The sequence below is a fragment of the Rhopilema esculentum genome, chromosome 2, assembly GCF_057945365.1.
Source record: "Rhopilema esculentum isolate cy_ngs chromosome 2, ASM5794536v1, whole genome shotgun sequence".
NCBI lineage: Eukaryota > Metazoa > Cnidaria > Scyphozoa > Rhizostomeae > Rhizostomatidae > Rhopilema > Rhopilema esculentum.
Window position 1 is genome coordinate 4281595 of NC_142816.1, and position 16720 is coordinate 4298314.

The window sequence follows — 16720 nt, forward strand, 5'->3', positions numbered from 1 at the left end:
TGAGCTGAGTTAATAGTTATTAAATATTTATCTTAGGCTGCGAATATGGAAGTTTGGAAAAGCCAAGAGCTTTTAGATGCACTTAGATCCTATTTTGCCAGACTGAAAGTCCCCGACATGGCTGCAGCGAAAAACGATGTATTACCAGTGGTTAACAAAATTGTTGATTTTATAAAGATTAAAGATCGTAGGTTTGATATGACGGTGGAAACAAGAGGCAGCGTATATGAAAAATTAAAGATAGACGAAGCGGATGAATTCGACTTTGATTTGAAGCTCAACACGTTGAAAATGGAGAAAATTGAATCAGTTTACGCGGAAGGTAAGTGTTGGGAATCCGCCATTTTCAATCTAGCGCATGTGTTTTACAGTTAGTTCCTTGATCTCATCGGGTTCTTTGTTAGTCATGTAAGAATTTTCTTCTTGTTGTTTTAATGTAGCATTGCGTCAAATCCTCGCTTTAAGCTGAATCCGTCCGAGGTTATAGGAAATAGTTATACCACGCCCGCTGATTAAGTTATCAGTCTTTACCAGAATAAACTCCTGACTAAGATATAAGCAAGTTGATTGTTAGTTAAAATTAAAAGTTCATGACTCAAAAATAATTAGCAACGCAAGTAAACGTACATATTCCGCAAATTTATTAGAAAAACCAATGGTCGACGCAGTAGTCGTCGTAGAGACGTAGTCGTTGAAGATATTTGGAAAAAGTTGGAGATGCAAAGCAAAGTGATGTTTTTTTTTGGATTCATCTCTATCCCGAAACTAGCGAGATTGGAGGTTTCCTCAACAGTAAGAAATCTAATCATCATATGTTCAAAAAGTATACGAGAAAAGCCGAACACTGGGCGAAGCAGATGCTATTATTTTATAGGGGCCTAGTATAAATTTACCGTACGATTTTGCTACACGCTTTTTTTAAGAAAGATTTTAAGAAAGTTCAGGGCTGGCTCTTTGAAGCCCAAAGAAATTGAAAATGTTAGATATGCAAAATTCCGAAGGAAATTGCCGTGCGGGAGTGAATTTAAGTTAATTCAGTTCTATTTGCTGGATTTTCTGGGATCGTTGATGCTATGACGAGTTTTTTGAAGAAATATAACACATTTATAGCATTTCATCTTGTCAATAACTCAGTCTTATATATTAGGTTTAACAGCTAAATTGGCTTCATTTTTTATTACTTTTATGGGCATGTAGATAAACATATGAATATGCATAAATCTGAACATTACTCTATAATACTATCTTTATTAATTTAGGCACCAAGTGTGTACGGTAAAAGCCCGCATATAAGAAACTCATTTTTTCAGATCAGGCTGACGAGTTTCTTATAAAAGGAATAAATTTTGAAAAACAAGATGATGAAGTTTCTTTTGAAAATTAGTTTTTTATAAGATGATGATGATAGCTGCAACCCTTCACAAAATATATTGACACCAGTACACTGGAACTGATGATCACCTCATAAAGCCAGGGTTTGATAATTACACATTTGACAGAAACTAATGAGCAGTGTTTGTTAATCTTAAATTTGATAAGTTGAAAGCTTGTTTCTTCCTAGAAGACTGCTTTCTACATTTATTTTTCACACAGGCTTTTATTCTAAAATTAGTACTTATCAGAAACTGGAAAAGATTCCGGCTGACCAAATTCTTATAGTTTGGTACAGTTCTTCGAAAAAGTCAGCCTGCAGTTTCTTATAAGTGAGCTTCTTATATGCAGGTTTTTTCTGTATTGTATTTTATTTACAATGACCTCTTGAAAATATTTCGGTCTAAAACGAATGAACGGCTTTTCGTTTTTGCAGTTTTAAATATTACAAACATTTAATCTCCCTCTATTCTCAGTTACCATGTTTCATGGAAACATCCGAAACTTGTCCTGACTACAGTCCCAGTGGTTCCCATTCGCTCTTTTCCCCAATCAATTTGTCCCAGTCCTCAAAGATCTCTTCTTCCAATACAGAATATACAGTGTGCAAGCCTAACTTTTGGCTTGACTTCATTGATGAAAAAGGGCTACTTTTGACGCAGAAACTGACAGAAAGATTTAGTTCATATGTTGGCGAAGCCTGTCGGGAGATAAATTCCAAATTCAGGTAAGTGCAAGAAACTCTTTAATTGCCCCACTCCTCCTATGCATATGCCCCTTCGAAAAACCCTACGACTTTGATAAGTGTCCCCCTCTTTATGTTAGACCCTTGATTAAGTAGTCTCGAAGGGGTTTTATTCGAAAATTTACGGTACTGTGCAGAAGGCTGAATTTTCCACAATCGTTTTGTTCTTCATATCTAGACTCATATTGTTTTTTCATCTACCATTTTACATAGTGCTATTTGTGCCAGTCTCATCAAATTGCAGATGATGATTCTATGGCGTTATGATCAATACATATAACAAAATCTTAAGGTTTATATACTATATCGTTTTGGGTGAATGAATGAATGAATTAAGCAATGAATGAATGTATTAGTAAATGAATGAATGAATTAATGAATCAATGAATCAATCAATTAATGAATCATTGAATGAAAGATGAACGAGTAAATGATTGAGGCAATAAATGAATTAATGAAGAGATGAATGAATGAATGAACAGATTGAAAGAATGATAAATGAATGAATCAATCAAAGAATTAATAAATCAATGAGTCAATGATTATTGAAGCTTTTGATACTTGGCTACTAGTTGATTCATATACATTTATCTTTCGATAGCTTAAGATCAAAATTAAACCACCCAGCCGTGACTGTGTTTATGAGTGATGGAGAAACAAAATACGATGTTGACTTGGCACTTGTCATTGAAGTTGAAAAATGGCCGGAAAATCTAACTTTGGGATGGGAGCATCGAAAAACAAACGGTAATTATGCAGTAGCAGATCCAAGAAGACCAGGGGGCACGAAAGCCATGCCAACTTATTTATCATCACAGACGCCTATGATCTTTTTAACGTTAAAGCTCGGGGGGGGGGGGTGTTAAAACTAATATTTACCCTAAATATATTTAATATAGAATCTAGATGACAAATGTTCCATCAATCCAAGTGTTAATTCTAGGTCTAGGCAATAAGCTACTTGTATTTAAAGTGCTTGACCACACAACTAAAGTCTAAGAGAATTACTATGTAGACTCAAGCCCTCGCGAAGAAGGCTGTTTCCATAATCATTGCTCTTCCCTAAACTCATTCTTGGATCCGTTACTGAGCTAAAATACATTGTGACTGGCAGCTTTCTTCTAATTGTTGGGAGCTTCAACTTTTTGATGAAAAGATTCTTTTGTCATTTGAAAGCTTCAGTCCTTCCTAGTTAAGCCTTGAAGGGACATAGAGATTTTTTTCTGGCAGTGATTTGGAGAGCGTAGAATTTTAATGCGTGGAATTTTGCTGGGTAGCCAATTTTAGAGGACCTTGGTAAGTCAAAAATTTGCGGAAAGGAGGCTAAAGCGCAAAAATTTCTTCTGATAAAAGTTTACCAGATCATCTCAGTAGAGTCTTAGTCTCTAACCAAAAGTAACATTAATGTTATGATTTTTAAGTCCTTAAACTCTACATTTCTCTCGACAGTTCTTCTTGCATGGTTAGAGGCAAAGTACAAGCGCTCGAGATACTGCCATAGAGAACGATATAGAACTTTCTTGTTTTTGTCTATGATTCATTTCTTTGTTCATTACGGACATGTTTAGATGAGAAGAGGCTAAAACTAGCCGGAAGCGAGAGTGACGATGTCTTGTTCGACTTCTTTCTGCAAAATGGCGCCCCGGGACGATTATTAGAGATTTAATTGTATTCTTGTAGTGATTAGGTATCTTGATAAAACAAACAATAAATGATTTCATATTCTATGCAGGATTTCCATCAGTTACGTGCATTGAAAAGATAAAAAGTGGACCAATCTGCCTCGTTGCCAAAGTCCCTCCAGACATTAAGGCTCAAAATCACAGTGTCTCAGACAACTTGTGGCGCATGGCTTTTAACCATGCCGAAAAGCAGCTTGCCCTAGACCCAAACGAGGGTGTCCCAGACTCGTGCAGAAGACCAGTTCTACGCATCTTGAAAGGCTTCAGAGAACACTTGAATTGGCCGTTTTTGAGATCGTACCATATAAAGACAGTACTTCTTCATGAATTCGAGTCTCACCCACCTGACAAGTGGCAACCAGATAGACTTGGAGAAAGAGTGTTCACAGCAGTAAAACGTTTGAAAGATTTTGTTGTAAACAAAAAATGCCCTGATTATTTTCTGCCGCAAGTCAACCTCTTTAAGACCATGTCTAATTCGGATGCATTGCTGCAAAAAATCGATCGCTTTCTGGGAGATCCCCTCGCGATGGTTCGTGCACTGAATAACGAAGGAACAGCCCCTCCAACAAACGGTAAGTGGATTTAATTTTTTTGCTTAGGGGACTGGGGGCCACAAGCGCTTTTCGGTGAATGAAATTGCATTGAAAAAAAGTTGAAATTAATTGAATTGAACAGGCAGTTTATCTCAGAAGCAGTAGTATCACAGGTAATATTCGGGCAAGATTCACAAAAGACACCCCCCCCCCATAAAGTAAAGGATCAACTACGCCTTTGTCGGGGGCGTCGGCCAAGTGGCCAAGTGGAATTAAATTGAACAGGCAGTTTATCTCAGAAGCAGTAGGATCACAGGTAATATTCGGGAAAGATTCACAAAAGCCCCCCCCCCCCTTTAAAGTAAAGGATCAACTACGCCTTTGTCGGGGGCGTCAGCCAAGTGGCCAAGTGGAATTAAATTGAACAGGCAGTTTATCTCAGAAGCAGTAGGATTACAGGTAATATTCGGGAAAGATTCACAAAAGCCCCCCCCCCCTCCCCCATAAAGTAAAGGATCAACTACGCCTTTGTCGGGGGCGTTGGCCAAGTGGCCAAGTGGAATTAAATTGAACAGGCAGTTTATCTCAGAAGCAGTAGGATCACAGGTAAAATTCGGGAAAGATTCACAAAAGCCCCCCCCCCCCCCCCATAAAGTAAAAGTAAAGGATCAACTACGCCTTTGTCGGGGGCGTTGGCCAAGTGGCCAAGTGGAATTGAATTGAACAGGCAGTTTATCTCAGAAGCAGTAGGATCACAGGTAAAATTCGGGAAAGATTCACAAAAGCCCCCCCCCCCTCCTTTAAAGTAAAGGATCAACTACACCTTTGTCGGGGGCGTCGGCCAAGTGGCCAAGTGGAATTAAATTGAACAGGCAGTTTATCTCAGAAGCAGTAGGATCACAGGTAATATTCGGGAAAGATTCACAAAAGCCCCCCCTCCTTTAAAGTAAAGGATCAATTACGCCTATGTCGGGGGCGTCGGCCAAGTGGCCAAGTGGAATTAAATTGAACAGGCAGTTTATCTCAGAAGCAGTAGAATCACAGGTAATATTCGGGAAAGATTCACAAAAGCCCCCCCGTCATTTAAGTAAAGGATCAACTACGCCTTTGTCGGGGGGGGGGGGGGGGGTTCGGCCAAGTGGCCACATTCCGTTCACAGTGTAAATCAGTTGATTTCTAAAACAATTTAATCCATGAAGAATCATTGACTAATTACGAGGTGAAATGCTTTTTCATAAAAAGGGAGAATGAGACTGTAACGAACAACTGTCAGCGTGATCTGAAATGAAAAGCAAGTTTTTGAACCTCTGATGAATAAAGCTCCAAACCCTTCCTATTTGGGTAAGGCCTGGGTAACTAACTGCCTGCCAAATTTAGTCTGAGGCGAGTATTAAAGCACAACAACAGCAGCAATCACATCCATTGTGAATATTGTAAAACCACTGATGAACTAATCAATTAATTAAAAACTTGATCCTATGTATGAAAATTTTCCAAACGAACAACAACAAAAGAGATTGGAGCGACAACTGGGAGAAAGGAAAAGTTTATCACATTGGATTCTTAATTACCTCGCGTTACTGAAAATTAGGCCAAGAGGAACAGAACATTATCAGGGCCCGCGCCACCGGGGGGCCGGGGTGGCCATGCCCCTCTTCTTTTTGCAAAGCAAGCAGTTTTAAAGCTGCAATAAAAGGGGTAGAAAGCCTTGACCCACTACAATTTTGGCCTTGATCCCACCCCCCACTTTCAAATTCGTGGCGCAGGCCCTGAGTATAAGTGTTAATAAGTACCTACCAATATTTACCGCAATCCTTCAATCCTAACATATATGTTAAAAGTACAATTCCTAGGCTCTAATATCTATCTCAACTTGATTGTAGAAAGCTCAATTTCCTTCTCAGACATGCATATACATGCTGCATAATATTAGAGATGAAGTAGTACTATGCCCCTAGACGGCTACTTTGTACCTGATAGTTGCTGTAGAATGATTACCTATGATGTATCATTCTATCGACTCGTATACGAATTTTAGGGCTGGCCATATAGCCCTGGCTGACTTTTTCCAAAAACTGAACAAAGCAACACTTTATGCATTCACTTGTACTGGAGGCTTATTCCTTTGTCAAAGCTTCAAAAGTAACAGTGTCCCTCAAAGAGACCTTCAAAGCGATTGCAAAAGAGACGGAATTAGGAGAAATTTCCTTTATGAAACCTATCAATTTCATTTCACTTAAAGGCTATAGATACCCCTTTCTACTGTCTTCCTTATGAGGGAAATTTTATTGTAGATTTACAAATTTATTTGCGTCTCCCTAACGGAAAGACTACAACTTTGTCAACAAAGAAAAACGAGGATATTCAAGCTCTGAAGCGGAAAGCGTCAACGATATCAGGTAATATATAATTTGAGCTTTAATAAAACGTTCTTGGGATTGTCATTTGTTATACAACTAGTTTTGTCTGTCGTGCATCGTGTTTGTGGTTCGTTATTGTTAATGAGAATGTCTTTCGATGTTTGCGTCAGTAATTTTGTTTGTCATCGTGCCATCTCTATTTTAGTTGTTATTAGTTCATTTGCCGTTAATTTGTGTCATTAGGGTTTTATGTGCGTCACTCGTGTTGTTAAAAGCGTATGTTCTTTGAGTGCAAGTCCAGTCGAGTCGAAGTTTTCGTTGAGTAAAGTCGTCATTTTGTAGTTGTTGGTTGCTGCTGATTATACGATCGCTATTGAAGAATCTTGGTTTTAAAAAAAATATACTTTATTTTACACATTACCATTCAACTGTAGGAACTTAAGTTCTCTTGCCTTGCAAACAAGTATTTCCAGTTTGAGCTTGAGTCGCTAAGTACCCACGAATCAATGCAATGGACAACCAGATTTCCTTGCACAAGTGGGGTGGGGGGGGGGGTGCAGTTAGTCCATTGATAACAGCAGCAGGGTAGAGGGGTAGGGGGGCTGGAAGGAGTCATTATTTCTAGGCTTCTTTGGGGGAAAGGGATTAAAATGTGTTTTATCGATTTCTTGTCGGTTAATCTTGTTTTTCATGATTCATGACCTGAGTGAGAACTGTTCCTTTCATTACATTTATGGTCTCAACTGAGATGTGATTGCTAGCCCAGGAAGCAAAGGAGAAATGTTTTAGGCGCACGTGCAAATAAATGTTCTTTTGGTACTGATATTTTTCATTAAAGGGTTGGCTGAGTCGCAGTTTTATCTGAGCTTTAATTCAAGGCCTTTGGAAAGAGGAACAATTGCTTCAAATGGAATTAAAAATGGTAATTGCCTTTAAACTCTTTCATTTCTTATTAGACCAGTATGGATGACGTCATAAGGTGCAATATTAGCTGAATCGGTTGCAGATTTGACAAGATGACGAGTAAAGACCGATATTTTGATAATTTAAAGCCATGGTTTTAGATACAAAAGTTGTTTAAGAACCAGGGCCAAATTTCAGTGGTTTGATTGAGAAAGATCTGCAACAGATCTAGTTGATTTTGCCCATCTGGAGGTATTTCATGATGTTCATTTAGGTCATGTGTGCAAGATTCAAGAGTTCCTTTAATAGGATTTGGTGATGTCGTTACTTTGTATTATTTTTCCTTGAGTAACATTGTCATGTCGTTTAGTCTTTTGGATCTTGTCACTGTAGAAAACCAGTCATGTTGTAACTTTAACAAATAAAAACTAAAGGGTTATGAATGAATAAACAGATAATAGTTGCATTCTATAGTTGACTTTTCATTGAGCGTAAGGGTAAAGCTAATCTTTGCTAATCGCTGTTAAATATTTCAAATTAAAGTGATCTCTGACTCTTGTTGCCTATGGTCATTACAGTCCACAGTTAGGGGCCCTTTACATGAGACCCGAAATAAACTCATGCCGGTGTAATATGCGTTTCGGTCCCCCCATGCGAAAGTGTCCGGGGGGACCGAAACGCATAGCAAAACGACACTATGCAAAAGTGTCCCCTCTATAAAACAATAGGGGGACACTTTTGCATAACAAAACTGTATGCGAAAGTGTCCGGGGGGACCGAAATGCATAGCAAAACGACACTATGCAAAAGTGTCCCCTCTATAAAACAATAGGGGGACACTTTTGCATAACAAAACTGTATGCGAAAGTGTCCGGGGGGACCGAAACGCATAGCAAAACGACACTATGCAAAAGTGTCCCCTCTACAAAACAATAGGGGGACACTTTTGCATAACACAACTGTATGCGAAAGTGTCCGGGGGGACCGAAATGCATAGCAAAACGACACTATGCAAAAGTGTCCCCTCTGTAAAACAATAGGGGGACACTTTTGCATAACAAAACTGTATGCGAAAGTGTCCGGGGGGGACCGAAACTTATAGCAAAACGACACTATGCAAAAGTGTCCCCTCTACAAAACAATAGGGGACACTTTTGCATAACAAAACTGTATGCGAAAGTGTCCGGGGGGGACCGAAACTTATAGCAAAACGACACTATGCAAAAGTGTCCCCTCTACAAAACAATAGGGGACACTTTTGCATAACAAAACTGTATGTGAAAGTGTCCGGGGGGGACCGAAACGCATAGCAAAACGACACTATGCAAAAGTGTCCCCTCTATAGAACACTATAAAACAATAGGGGGACATTTACCTAAAAACTGATTGCCCTATCCAAAACATCTATGGAAGAGGTCAATAATTGAAATATCGCTCTGGTTAAATTATTCATCAAAATGTCTTATTGATAGGATCAATAAAATATGATTGACTTTCTTCAAATTTGTAATGGTATAACTATTGCTTCAGTGAAATTACCATCAAATTCTTAAGAATTGTACTTTGCAATTTCGACATTAAGAATTGTAGAAAATATCGTGGAAATTGAATGGAAACAAAGTAACGTTTATTCATAACTGTATGGCAAAAATTTAAGGGAAACGTAGAACACTTTATTTAGATCTTATAAAGAGAGGAAATTACAGCTGAAGAGGTAGGACTATTGACACATGAACATAGCATACAGTGAATATAACAAACTATTTTCTGGTTCCCTTCAGAAATCGTTATATCGGGATTCCACTGTATTTGTTATGTCAAACGAAATCAATAGGTAAAACCAATATATTGTTTCATATTCATGTGAGACCATGCTATCCACTATCTAGGTCTTGGCTACCGTAAGCAGACGTATGGCCTTATAATGCGATTCAAGGTGCACACAAAATTTAGCCTGGGTATACATTCCACTGCAAAGTTCCCAATGGCAGAGACAGAGAAAGAGTGGGTGGGACATCTCGGTGTAATTGATTTTGTATTTCGCCGAATTCTGATGAGATAATTCTGGGAAAGGGTAATATTTTAGGAAATTATTATACTTTATTCTGTGTAACCAAAAAAATTAGTCTTGAGGGCATCCTACTTGTGAAATAGTTACTTTCTGGGGTTAAAAAGGCGCTTTTTGACTGCAAAAAGGTGTGGAAATTTTTTCATTCTGTCCCAACCAGTTCCATAACACTCTCTTGTCATATACTTTAATCATGTCATGTACTTTAAACAAATTAATTTAAGTTTCTGATCCATCATTCTCCAAGGCCTTTTTTGTTAAAAAAAGGAGAAAAGGTGGGTTTTTTTCAAGTCTTAACCTGGGTTGTACAAGAACAACTATAAAGTAAATTACCATATGATTATATATTAGCATTATTGTATTAACTCCTTACACTGGTTAATAACAGAGCCGCACTAGCATATTTAGTCCCAAGCATAGATGAGCCTCTCTATGAACTAATGTGAAAATGAAATCTAATGAAATTTGAATAATCATTGAATGCTGAATTTTTGTCTCTGTAGTTACAAAAAGGCATTTTATGAGTCGAATAAAAACATTTCATTATTATGTATATGAACAAAAAGAAGTTATTTCTCAAATTTTAATAGATAAATATATCTCCTTAATCATGCCTCCTCGATTTACTTGCGACACGAGGCGACATTCTGTGACTTATACAACTTTTCTCTTCAAATGAATATTCAAGGGCGGAAAGCTATTTCAAGGTTTTGATAGATTTTGAAATTGAAACTTTGGACTTGAATATTAATTTGTTTTTGTGTTTCCATTTTTGTATTCCGTTTTTGGTTAAACTTCGATTTATTGCTAATACTCCGATTCTTTCTAAAGGGAAAAAAGTGGAGTATCTGTCTTCAATTCTGAAATGAAGAAAAATTGATAAAATTCAACGAGGGCTATGTTAAATGATTACTGTGATTTCTTTTAAAGACAATCAACAAACATTAGTCTTGTTGTTCTGGAAAAAATCAAATCTCATCCAATTTGTATTTGAATTGACCTGTACCAAAATACACCATTGTATGGAATTTCTCGTAGCGAAAAGAAGTTTCATTATGATGAGTTTTCAGTTGCCTATTTATAGGCGCGAAGGTGTCCAGCTTTATCTCCGTTGATTCTTTGTAAGCAATAGCGAGATAATGTTTTCAACTTTAACGTTGAAAAATAATCCCATTTTACTCAGACTCTTTGATATCAGAAGGAAGAATGTAATTCTTTGTCAAAGAAGTTTATATGTCCCCTCCTTTGCTACCCAACTTTGTCGTTGATATTCTAGTTGTACCTTTACATAAAACCTTTCAGTAAGGGGTCTCTGATTGGGCAATTGCAAGATACAATTCGCCATTAATACATGCTAATGCTAGATAGTTTGATAAAAAAGGGTCAAGTTTCATATATGGTGATTTGAAGAGATGTGTACATATTGCGAATTTTCCAATTTAGGGGCAATATTATGCATGCTTGTATCGTGCATAAAACAGTTTTACATAAAATTTGATCGTTGGAATTAATCGAAATTCACTTGCCTGAATCTAAACTCAGACTACGATATATTTGGTAGTTTTCAATTTGAAAGCTCGGTATTGCGGTAAAACGAAAATTTCCTTGCAGAATTGCGTTAATAGGAAATTTTCTATGCGGAATCCTGGTATCTGATCTCACCCAAAGAGCCACCCCCCCCCCGTTCCCTTGAAATTTGAGGGAAAATTGCAATTTATAGACATCTGTTACTGAAACATCTTGTCTCCAGAAAGTCAGAACAGCTTCCAAAGGTCCTTGTGCCAAATAAAAAATTTGCAGCCCCCATGCCTACAGTAGGATGGTCTCCACTCCAATAAGTAACTAATCTTTTTATATTGAGACTTTGTATGAAATATCAGTTGTAAACCTCTTCACTCCCTTTATTTTTTTCAAAACCACCACAATTTCCTTTACCTCTTCTGAAAGATACACTGAAAGGCTAAGTGGCCATATTGAACTTTGTAATGCCCCTATTTGCATTGAAATCTGTTATTTGTTTGCCAAACAGGGAAATGCCTAGGTAATACCTACCCCTGATGTGGCTAACACAGTTGATTTTGTGCATTTTATATTCATATGCATTTATTCTTATCATATCCATAAGGAATATTATTGATATGTTTTTTTTAATAGGTCTTGCTAATGAAAGTTAAGAACCACAAAATTAAACTAACATTGTAGTCTCTGAACTGGTTAGAAGGTTTACCAAAGATCTCCCAAAGGTCTGAAAAAAGGTCTGAAAAAAGGTCTGAAAAAGGTCTGCCAAATACCTGAAAGCATTAATAAGAAAAGCATTGAAAGTTTATATTACATAAAATCTTTATATGTCTGATAAATCTGACAATAAATACATGCATTTTGAGAAAAACAGCTCTGATTTTATTGTTTTTTCTCAATTATTATTTCTCATTTTTATGCAAAAAAATCTGAACACAAATGTCTATTGTGTAAGAGCTGTGCAATAAACCCCTTAGTGAATGAGGGCTAAGTCAGAGATCATGTCAGGCTTATTCTAGCAAAAAAGTACAATCTCATGGTATTATACAGTAAACATTATGACCCCACAATTGTACAAAACAAATAAGAAAATTTTTTCATGATTGTCAATTGTTTAAACCATATAAAAATTTTAAGAAACAAAAATAATGTATTCTTTCCATCTATCAAAGTAATGTGAACCCTAAGACAGTTGTAGTGTTTACATATTATTAATGATGATGACATCGTCATATCAAATTTACACTATACAAGAAACATCTCATCCATTGTTGTCTTGTTTAAGTTTATTGAGTAAGAGTTTTCAGAAGATGTATTATTTGAAAAAGAAAATGCTCAGCTCAGCATCAATAGAGAGTGTTTGAAAAACCAAGAACAATAATTGTCAATGTCAAGAACATCCAAATTGAAAAGCAGACATTCTGAACAATATTACCTCTTAAGCAAAACAAAATTAGCAATATTTTATGTTTATACTTGTAAATATCAGTACAGAATATTCAAGATAAAATGTTTTCAGACAAAAATTTCCTCAATTTAAAAAAATTAATAGGGGGATTTGGATCATTTATTGATATAGAAGATGCCTAAACTTGAAAAGTATACAGTTTATATACACATCTAAATACTTTGCCTACTTTGTCTCTTAGTTGAAAAGAAAGGATGCAAAAATTCCACCTTGATTCTAGAGACTTTGATAACTTTTTTCAGAGGTGTCATAAAGTTTGATGGAGGGGCTGTCCCTTTTAACATGGGGTAGAATATCTTCCCCGTCTAATGTATGCATGCTTCAAGGGGGCACTAGCCCCATATCTTTTCAGTAGCAGCATCTTGGAAAAAATACTATTAAATGGGCATGATTAAAGACAATGTCGATATTCACGATAAAGTTTACTATATATTCAAATTGTAGCAAGGCTTAGGCCAAACAGAGCAGGGACGAATAAATTATATGTCAACATTCACGCCTTTCATATGCAATTAATGTTAGATTTGTACATAGCTTTTCTTTACAATCAAGTATGCACGAGTAAAAAAATTGATTTTAAACACAAGGGAGCGTTTCTTGTGAATAAACCATCAGTTTTTGCCACGATTTCACGAATCAAGCTGATGGGCCTAAACTCACCGTATCAACTTTCTATTTCGGCTTACTATTATCATCTACCGCAAGAAATCTAAGCAATCTTTGCATTATAAATAATATATTTTTGGATTTCCAGTAAATTTAACAGTCATCTTGAACTTTAGAATATATCAGCATCTTGAACTTTTTCTCGAAGCTTCGCTATACACTTCCGCCATTACCACTTGGTCACTGAAACGCTACCCGTTTCACGAAGGTTACTGAAACGCATATACGTATCGCTCAAAGGGGACACTTTTGCATGGGGGACCGATTAGCATACTACACCGGCATGAGTTTCGTTTCGGGTCTCATGTAAAGGGCCCCTTAGATTAGCTTATCCCGGTGCACTATTTATGACCCTTGTCACCAAAGACTTAGGAGCAAGCAGTTTTTCTACAATGTTACCTCTCGAACATCAAAATAATAAACATTCAACCCATTTGAGTATGTCGGTCGTTTTACCAGCTAAACTCTTAAAATCGACGTGCCTAAAGTTTTCATGACGGACTGTACCTTTCTTAACTCCTCCAGTGTTTGCTCTATTCGCAATCAACTGTACCATGTCTTGTGCACTCATTTATGTACTTATTCGTTGCAGGTAGCGAGATTGTAATAATGACGAGACTTAGAGGCGGGACATAAATTCGAAATTGCCAGTTGAACTGAAGAAGAACCGATGACAGTCTCTGTAAAATGCTTATGTGTCTTAGATTTGGTAATCTTATCTTGTAGTTGATTGTAACGGATCCAGGGACCGCTGAAGCTTGCGGCTACGGGAGCTTTAGCCCCCCCTCCACCCGCAAAAATTTCCAAAAATACTTAAAACCATACTCTTTTATTCTTGCATGTTTAGCCCCCCTCTAAAACTTGTATGCCCCTTCAGTCTGCAATAGGATCCGCAGTCCTTCATACTTTCAAGGCTTCTAGATTTGAGAACAATTTCTTGCTCATTTCTTACTTTTTAACAAATTTCCCTAGTTGTTACTCTAATAGTACTAAAGAAATTCATTTTGCCCAATCACTTTGTTGCTCAATCACATTTTGCCCAATCACTAATCAAATTCAAAAGCCCAATCACTTTGTTGCGATATGAGTGTCCCTTTTGCTATAAAAATCCTAAGAGTCATGTACTCTTTTTGAGCATTTATTTGATTGAGGGTTTTCTGTTGTTCTTTTGATCCTATAAAAGAGAGTGTAAACGACGCTTTTTTATTTCGTCTCTCTGCTTCGATCGTGATCCAGTTGCGGTTTTAAAGGGGGGGCAGGGGGTCAATTTGTGTTGTCTTTGCTTTGAGCCTTCAGAAAATGCTATAACACACAATTTGAAAAACTGTAAATTGATCTTGGAGTCTTTGACAGAAGAGGCTATGCCGATGCTTTATTCCGAAGCCTTTGAATGCATAGACCATGAAGTGATCGCGAAGTTGCTTGCCTATGGCTCTAGTTAAAAAGCCCTACTAAGGATTAATAGCCATTGTCACATACAAGGCAACGAGCGAGTGAGAATACGATATTTGCGAATAGCTAAATGGGGCATAAAAACCAAACCAATACAGCGGTGGACTATAAGAAAGCCTACGTCATAGTTCCCCGCAGCTGGATGATATTTTATAACTTTATAAAAAGATCGATGACCAACTGGAAAGTACAACTGACATGGAAACTCTAGGGCTTGTAAACATACGCAGAGCAATCTTCCAAGGAGACAGCTTATCTCGTCTGTTGTTCGTCATCTACCCTGGGTGCCAGGCTCTGAGGCTCTGGCAACTAGGGTTGTGCATCAACGACTTAAAGTTGTTCGCAAAAAAAATGAGAATGAAATTGAGAGATTAAAATCTACTGTCAACTTTATTAGCCACGATATAGATAGGTATAGAACTTTGGATAAAAATGTGGGGCGTTGTGGCCTCGAATTGAAATGGGAAGACTTAGAACAGAAAGTGAACTTATCAATGGTGAACAGAGTCCAGAAAAGTTGTTAACCTTCTTTCAGACAAAAACATCCCAGAAGACAAACCTCCCTCGCAAAAAATAGGAAGTGGTCGTGGCTTGGGTGTGTCATTGGAGCTTCTATTGTTTTTCGTGGACTTTCCCTCACCTTCCTCCGGTCAGTGACCGTGCAATCGAAATGCTTTCCTGACTCTGATAAGAGGTAAGAGGCTGGAAAGACCAAGGTTGTAGGTGGAGATGGGTGTCTGTATCTGGGAATAAAGGAAGAGGACATGAAGAAAATATTCCATAGAGATTGATTCTAGGTTGATGAGAATGAATATAAAAGTGAATGATTTGCAGTCTCCATGCAATCGAAACTCAACCCCAGAAGTCTACCTAATGCGCTATGGGTCAGGAACAGGGAAGCCTACACTCAAAATGGGCACCGGGGTAAAGCGCCAAGAGCAAAACAATTTTAAAACAAAGAAAAATGTTCAACTCGCAAGGGCAAGGGAAGCAATTGCCCCTACTGCCCCCGCTGCCCCCTAGCACAGGCGTCCTTGGGCAGGAATTATAAAATGGAGAAAACATGAGCTAGAAATGCTTTGACAGAACAACCAAGAAACTAATGTTAATGAATAAAGAACTTCAGTCTAGCTAAGGAAAAGGTTGTAGGGGGTTGTAGGGAGCTGTGAGAATTGTGTCGAAAATGAGACAAACAACCTGGCTTTGTATATTAAGCATGTCAGAGTCAATTTTATGTCAAAAGTAGGAGATCTTGGGACAAAGAATACTGCTGAGGCAGTAGCAGTAACACCAAATGAATGCAAAAATTAGGCAAAAAGTGAATTGGAAAAACAATGGAACGGGGTTAAAACGTGTTAAAAGAACGGAGATCTGAAAGGAAGCACTGAAGCATTAGTGTGTAGTGCACAGGAACAGGCACTGCGCGCTAATAATACCAAGCTCTTAATGAAACAAGCAATACATCTTTATATAGAATGTGTGGTGCTAAACTGGCACACAAAGGAAAATAAAAGACTACACGACAATGTGGCAAGGTATATTCATTGATTGTTAGCGGAAAAATGCAAATTTGAAAGAGCCACAAAATGGTATAAGCAGAAGCCAGAAGAGGTTTTAGAATCACGGCCTAAGATTTTACAGTTTAGTTTGATAGGATTGATCAAGCAAGAAGGCCAGACATTGTTGTTGACGAAAATAAAATTAAAGAAGAGGAGATAATTCATTTGCCATTCTTGGTGATAGTAGGGAAATAGATAAAGAACAAGAACAAATGGAGAAATATGAGCCATTAGAGGAGGAAATCGGAAATCGGAAATTGGAAATCGGAAATCGGAAATCGGAAATCGAAAATCGGTGGAGAATGAGAAAGGGCCGGTTACACATGTTGTGATAAGGGCACTAGTTGTGATTATAATGTTTTGAAGGCTACATGGAAAAGATCTGAATTGAT

At 37.5% G+C, this 16720-nt stretch overlaps 1 protein-coding gene across 2 annotated transcripts in view; it reads left to right on the top strand.

Annotated features, from left to right (window-relative positions):
- LOC135695279 (cyclic GMP-AMP synthase-like receptor 1) overlaps nt 1–14538 on the top strand; it is an 18461-nt gene extending 3923 nt beyond the window's left edge. Inside the window, exons 2-8 of one of the 2 annotated variants that reach the window (XM_065214283.2) lie at nt 37–322; nt 1966–2098; nt 2718–2863; nt 3849–4373; nt 6629–6733; nt 7533–7616; nt 13910–14538. In XM_065214283.2, coding sequence (XP_065070355.2) covers nt 37–322; nt 1966–2098; nt 2718–2863; nt 3849–4373; nt 6629–6733; nt 7533–7616; nt 13910–13953 — 1323 coding nt within the window. In that variant the 3' untranslated portion in view covers nt 13954–14538. Of the gene's footprint in view, nt 1–36; nt 323–1965; nt 2099–2717; nt 2864–3848; nt 4374–6628; nt 6734–7532; nt 7617–7650; nt 8069–13909 lie in introns of those variants that run through there. The other variant, XM_065214284.2, reaches the window with a different exon arrangement.
- The last annotated feature ends 2182 nt before the right edge of the window (nt 14539–16720 follow it).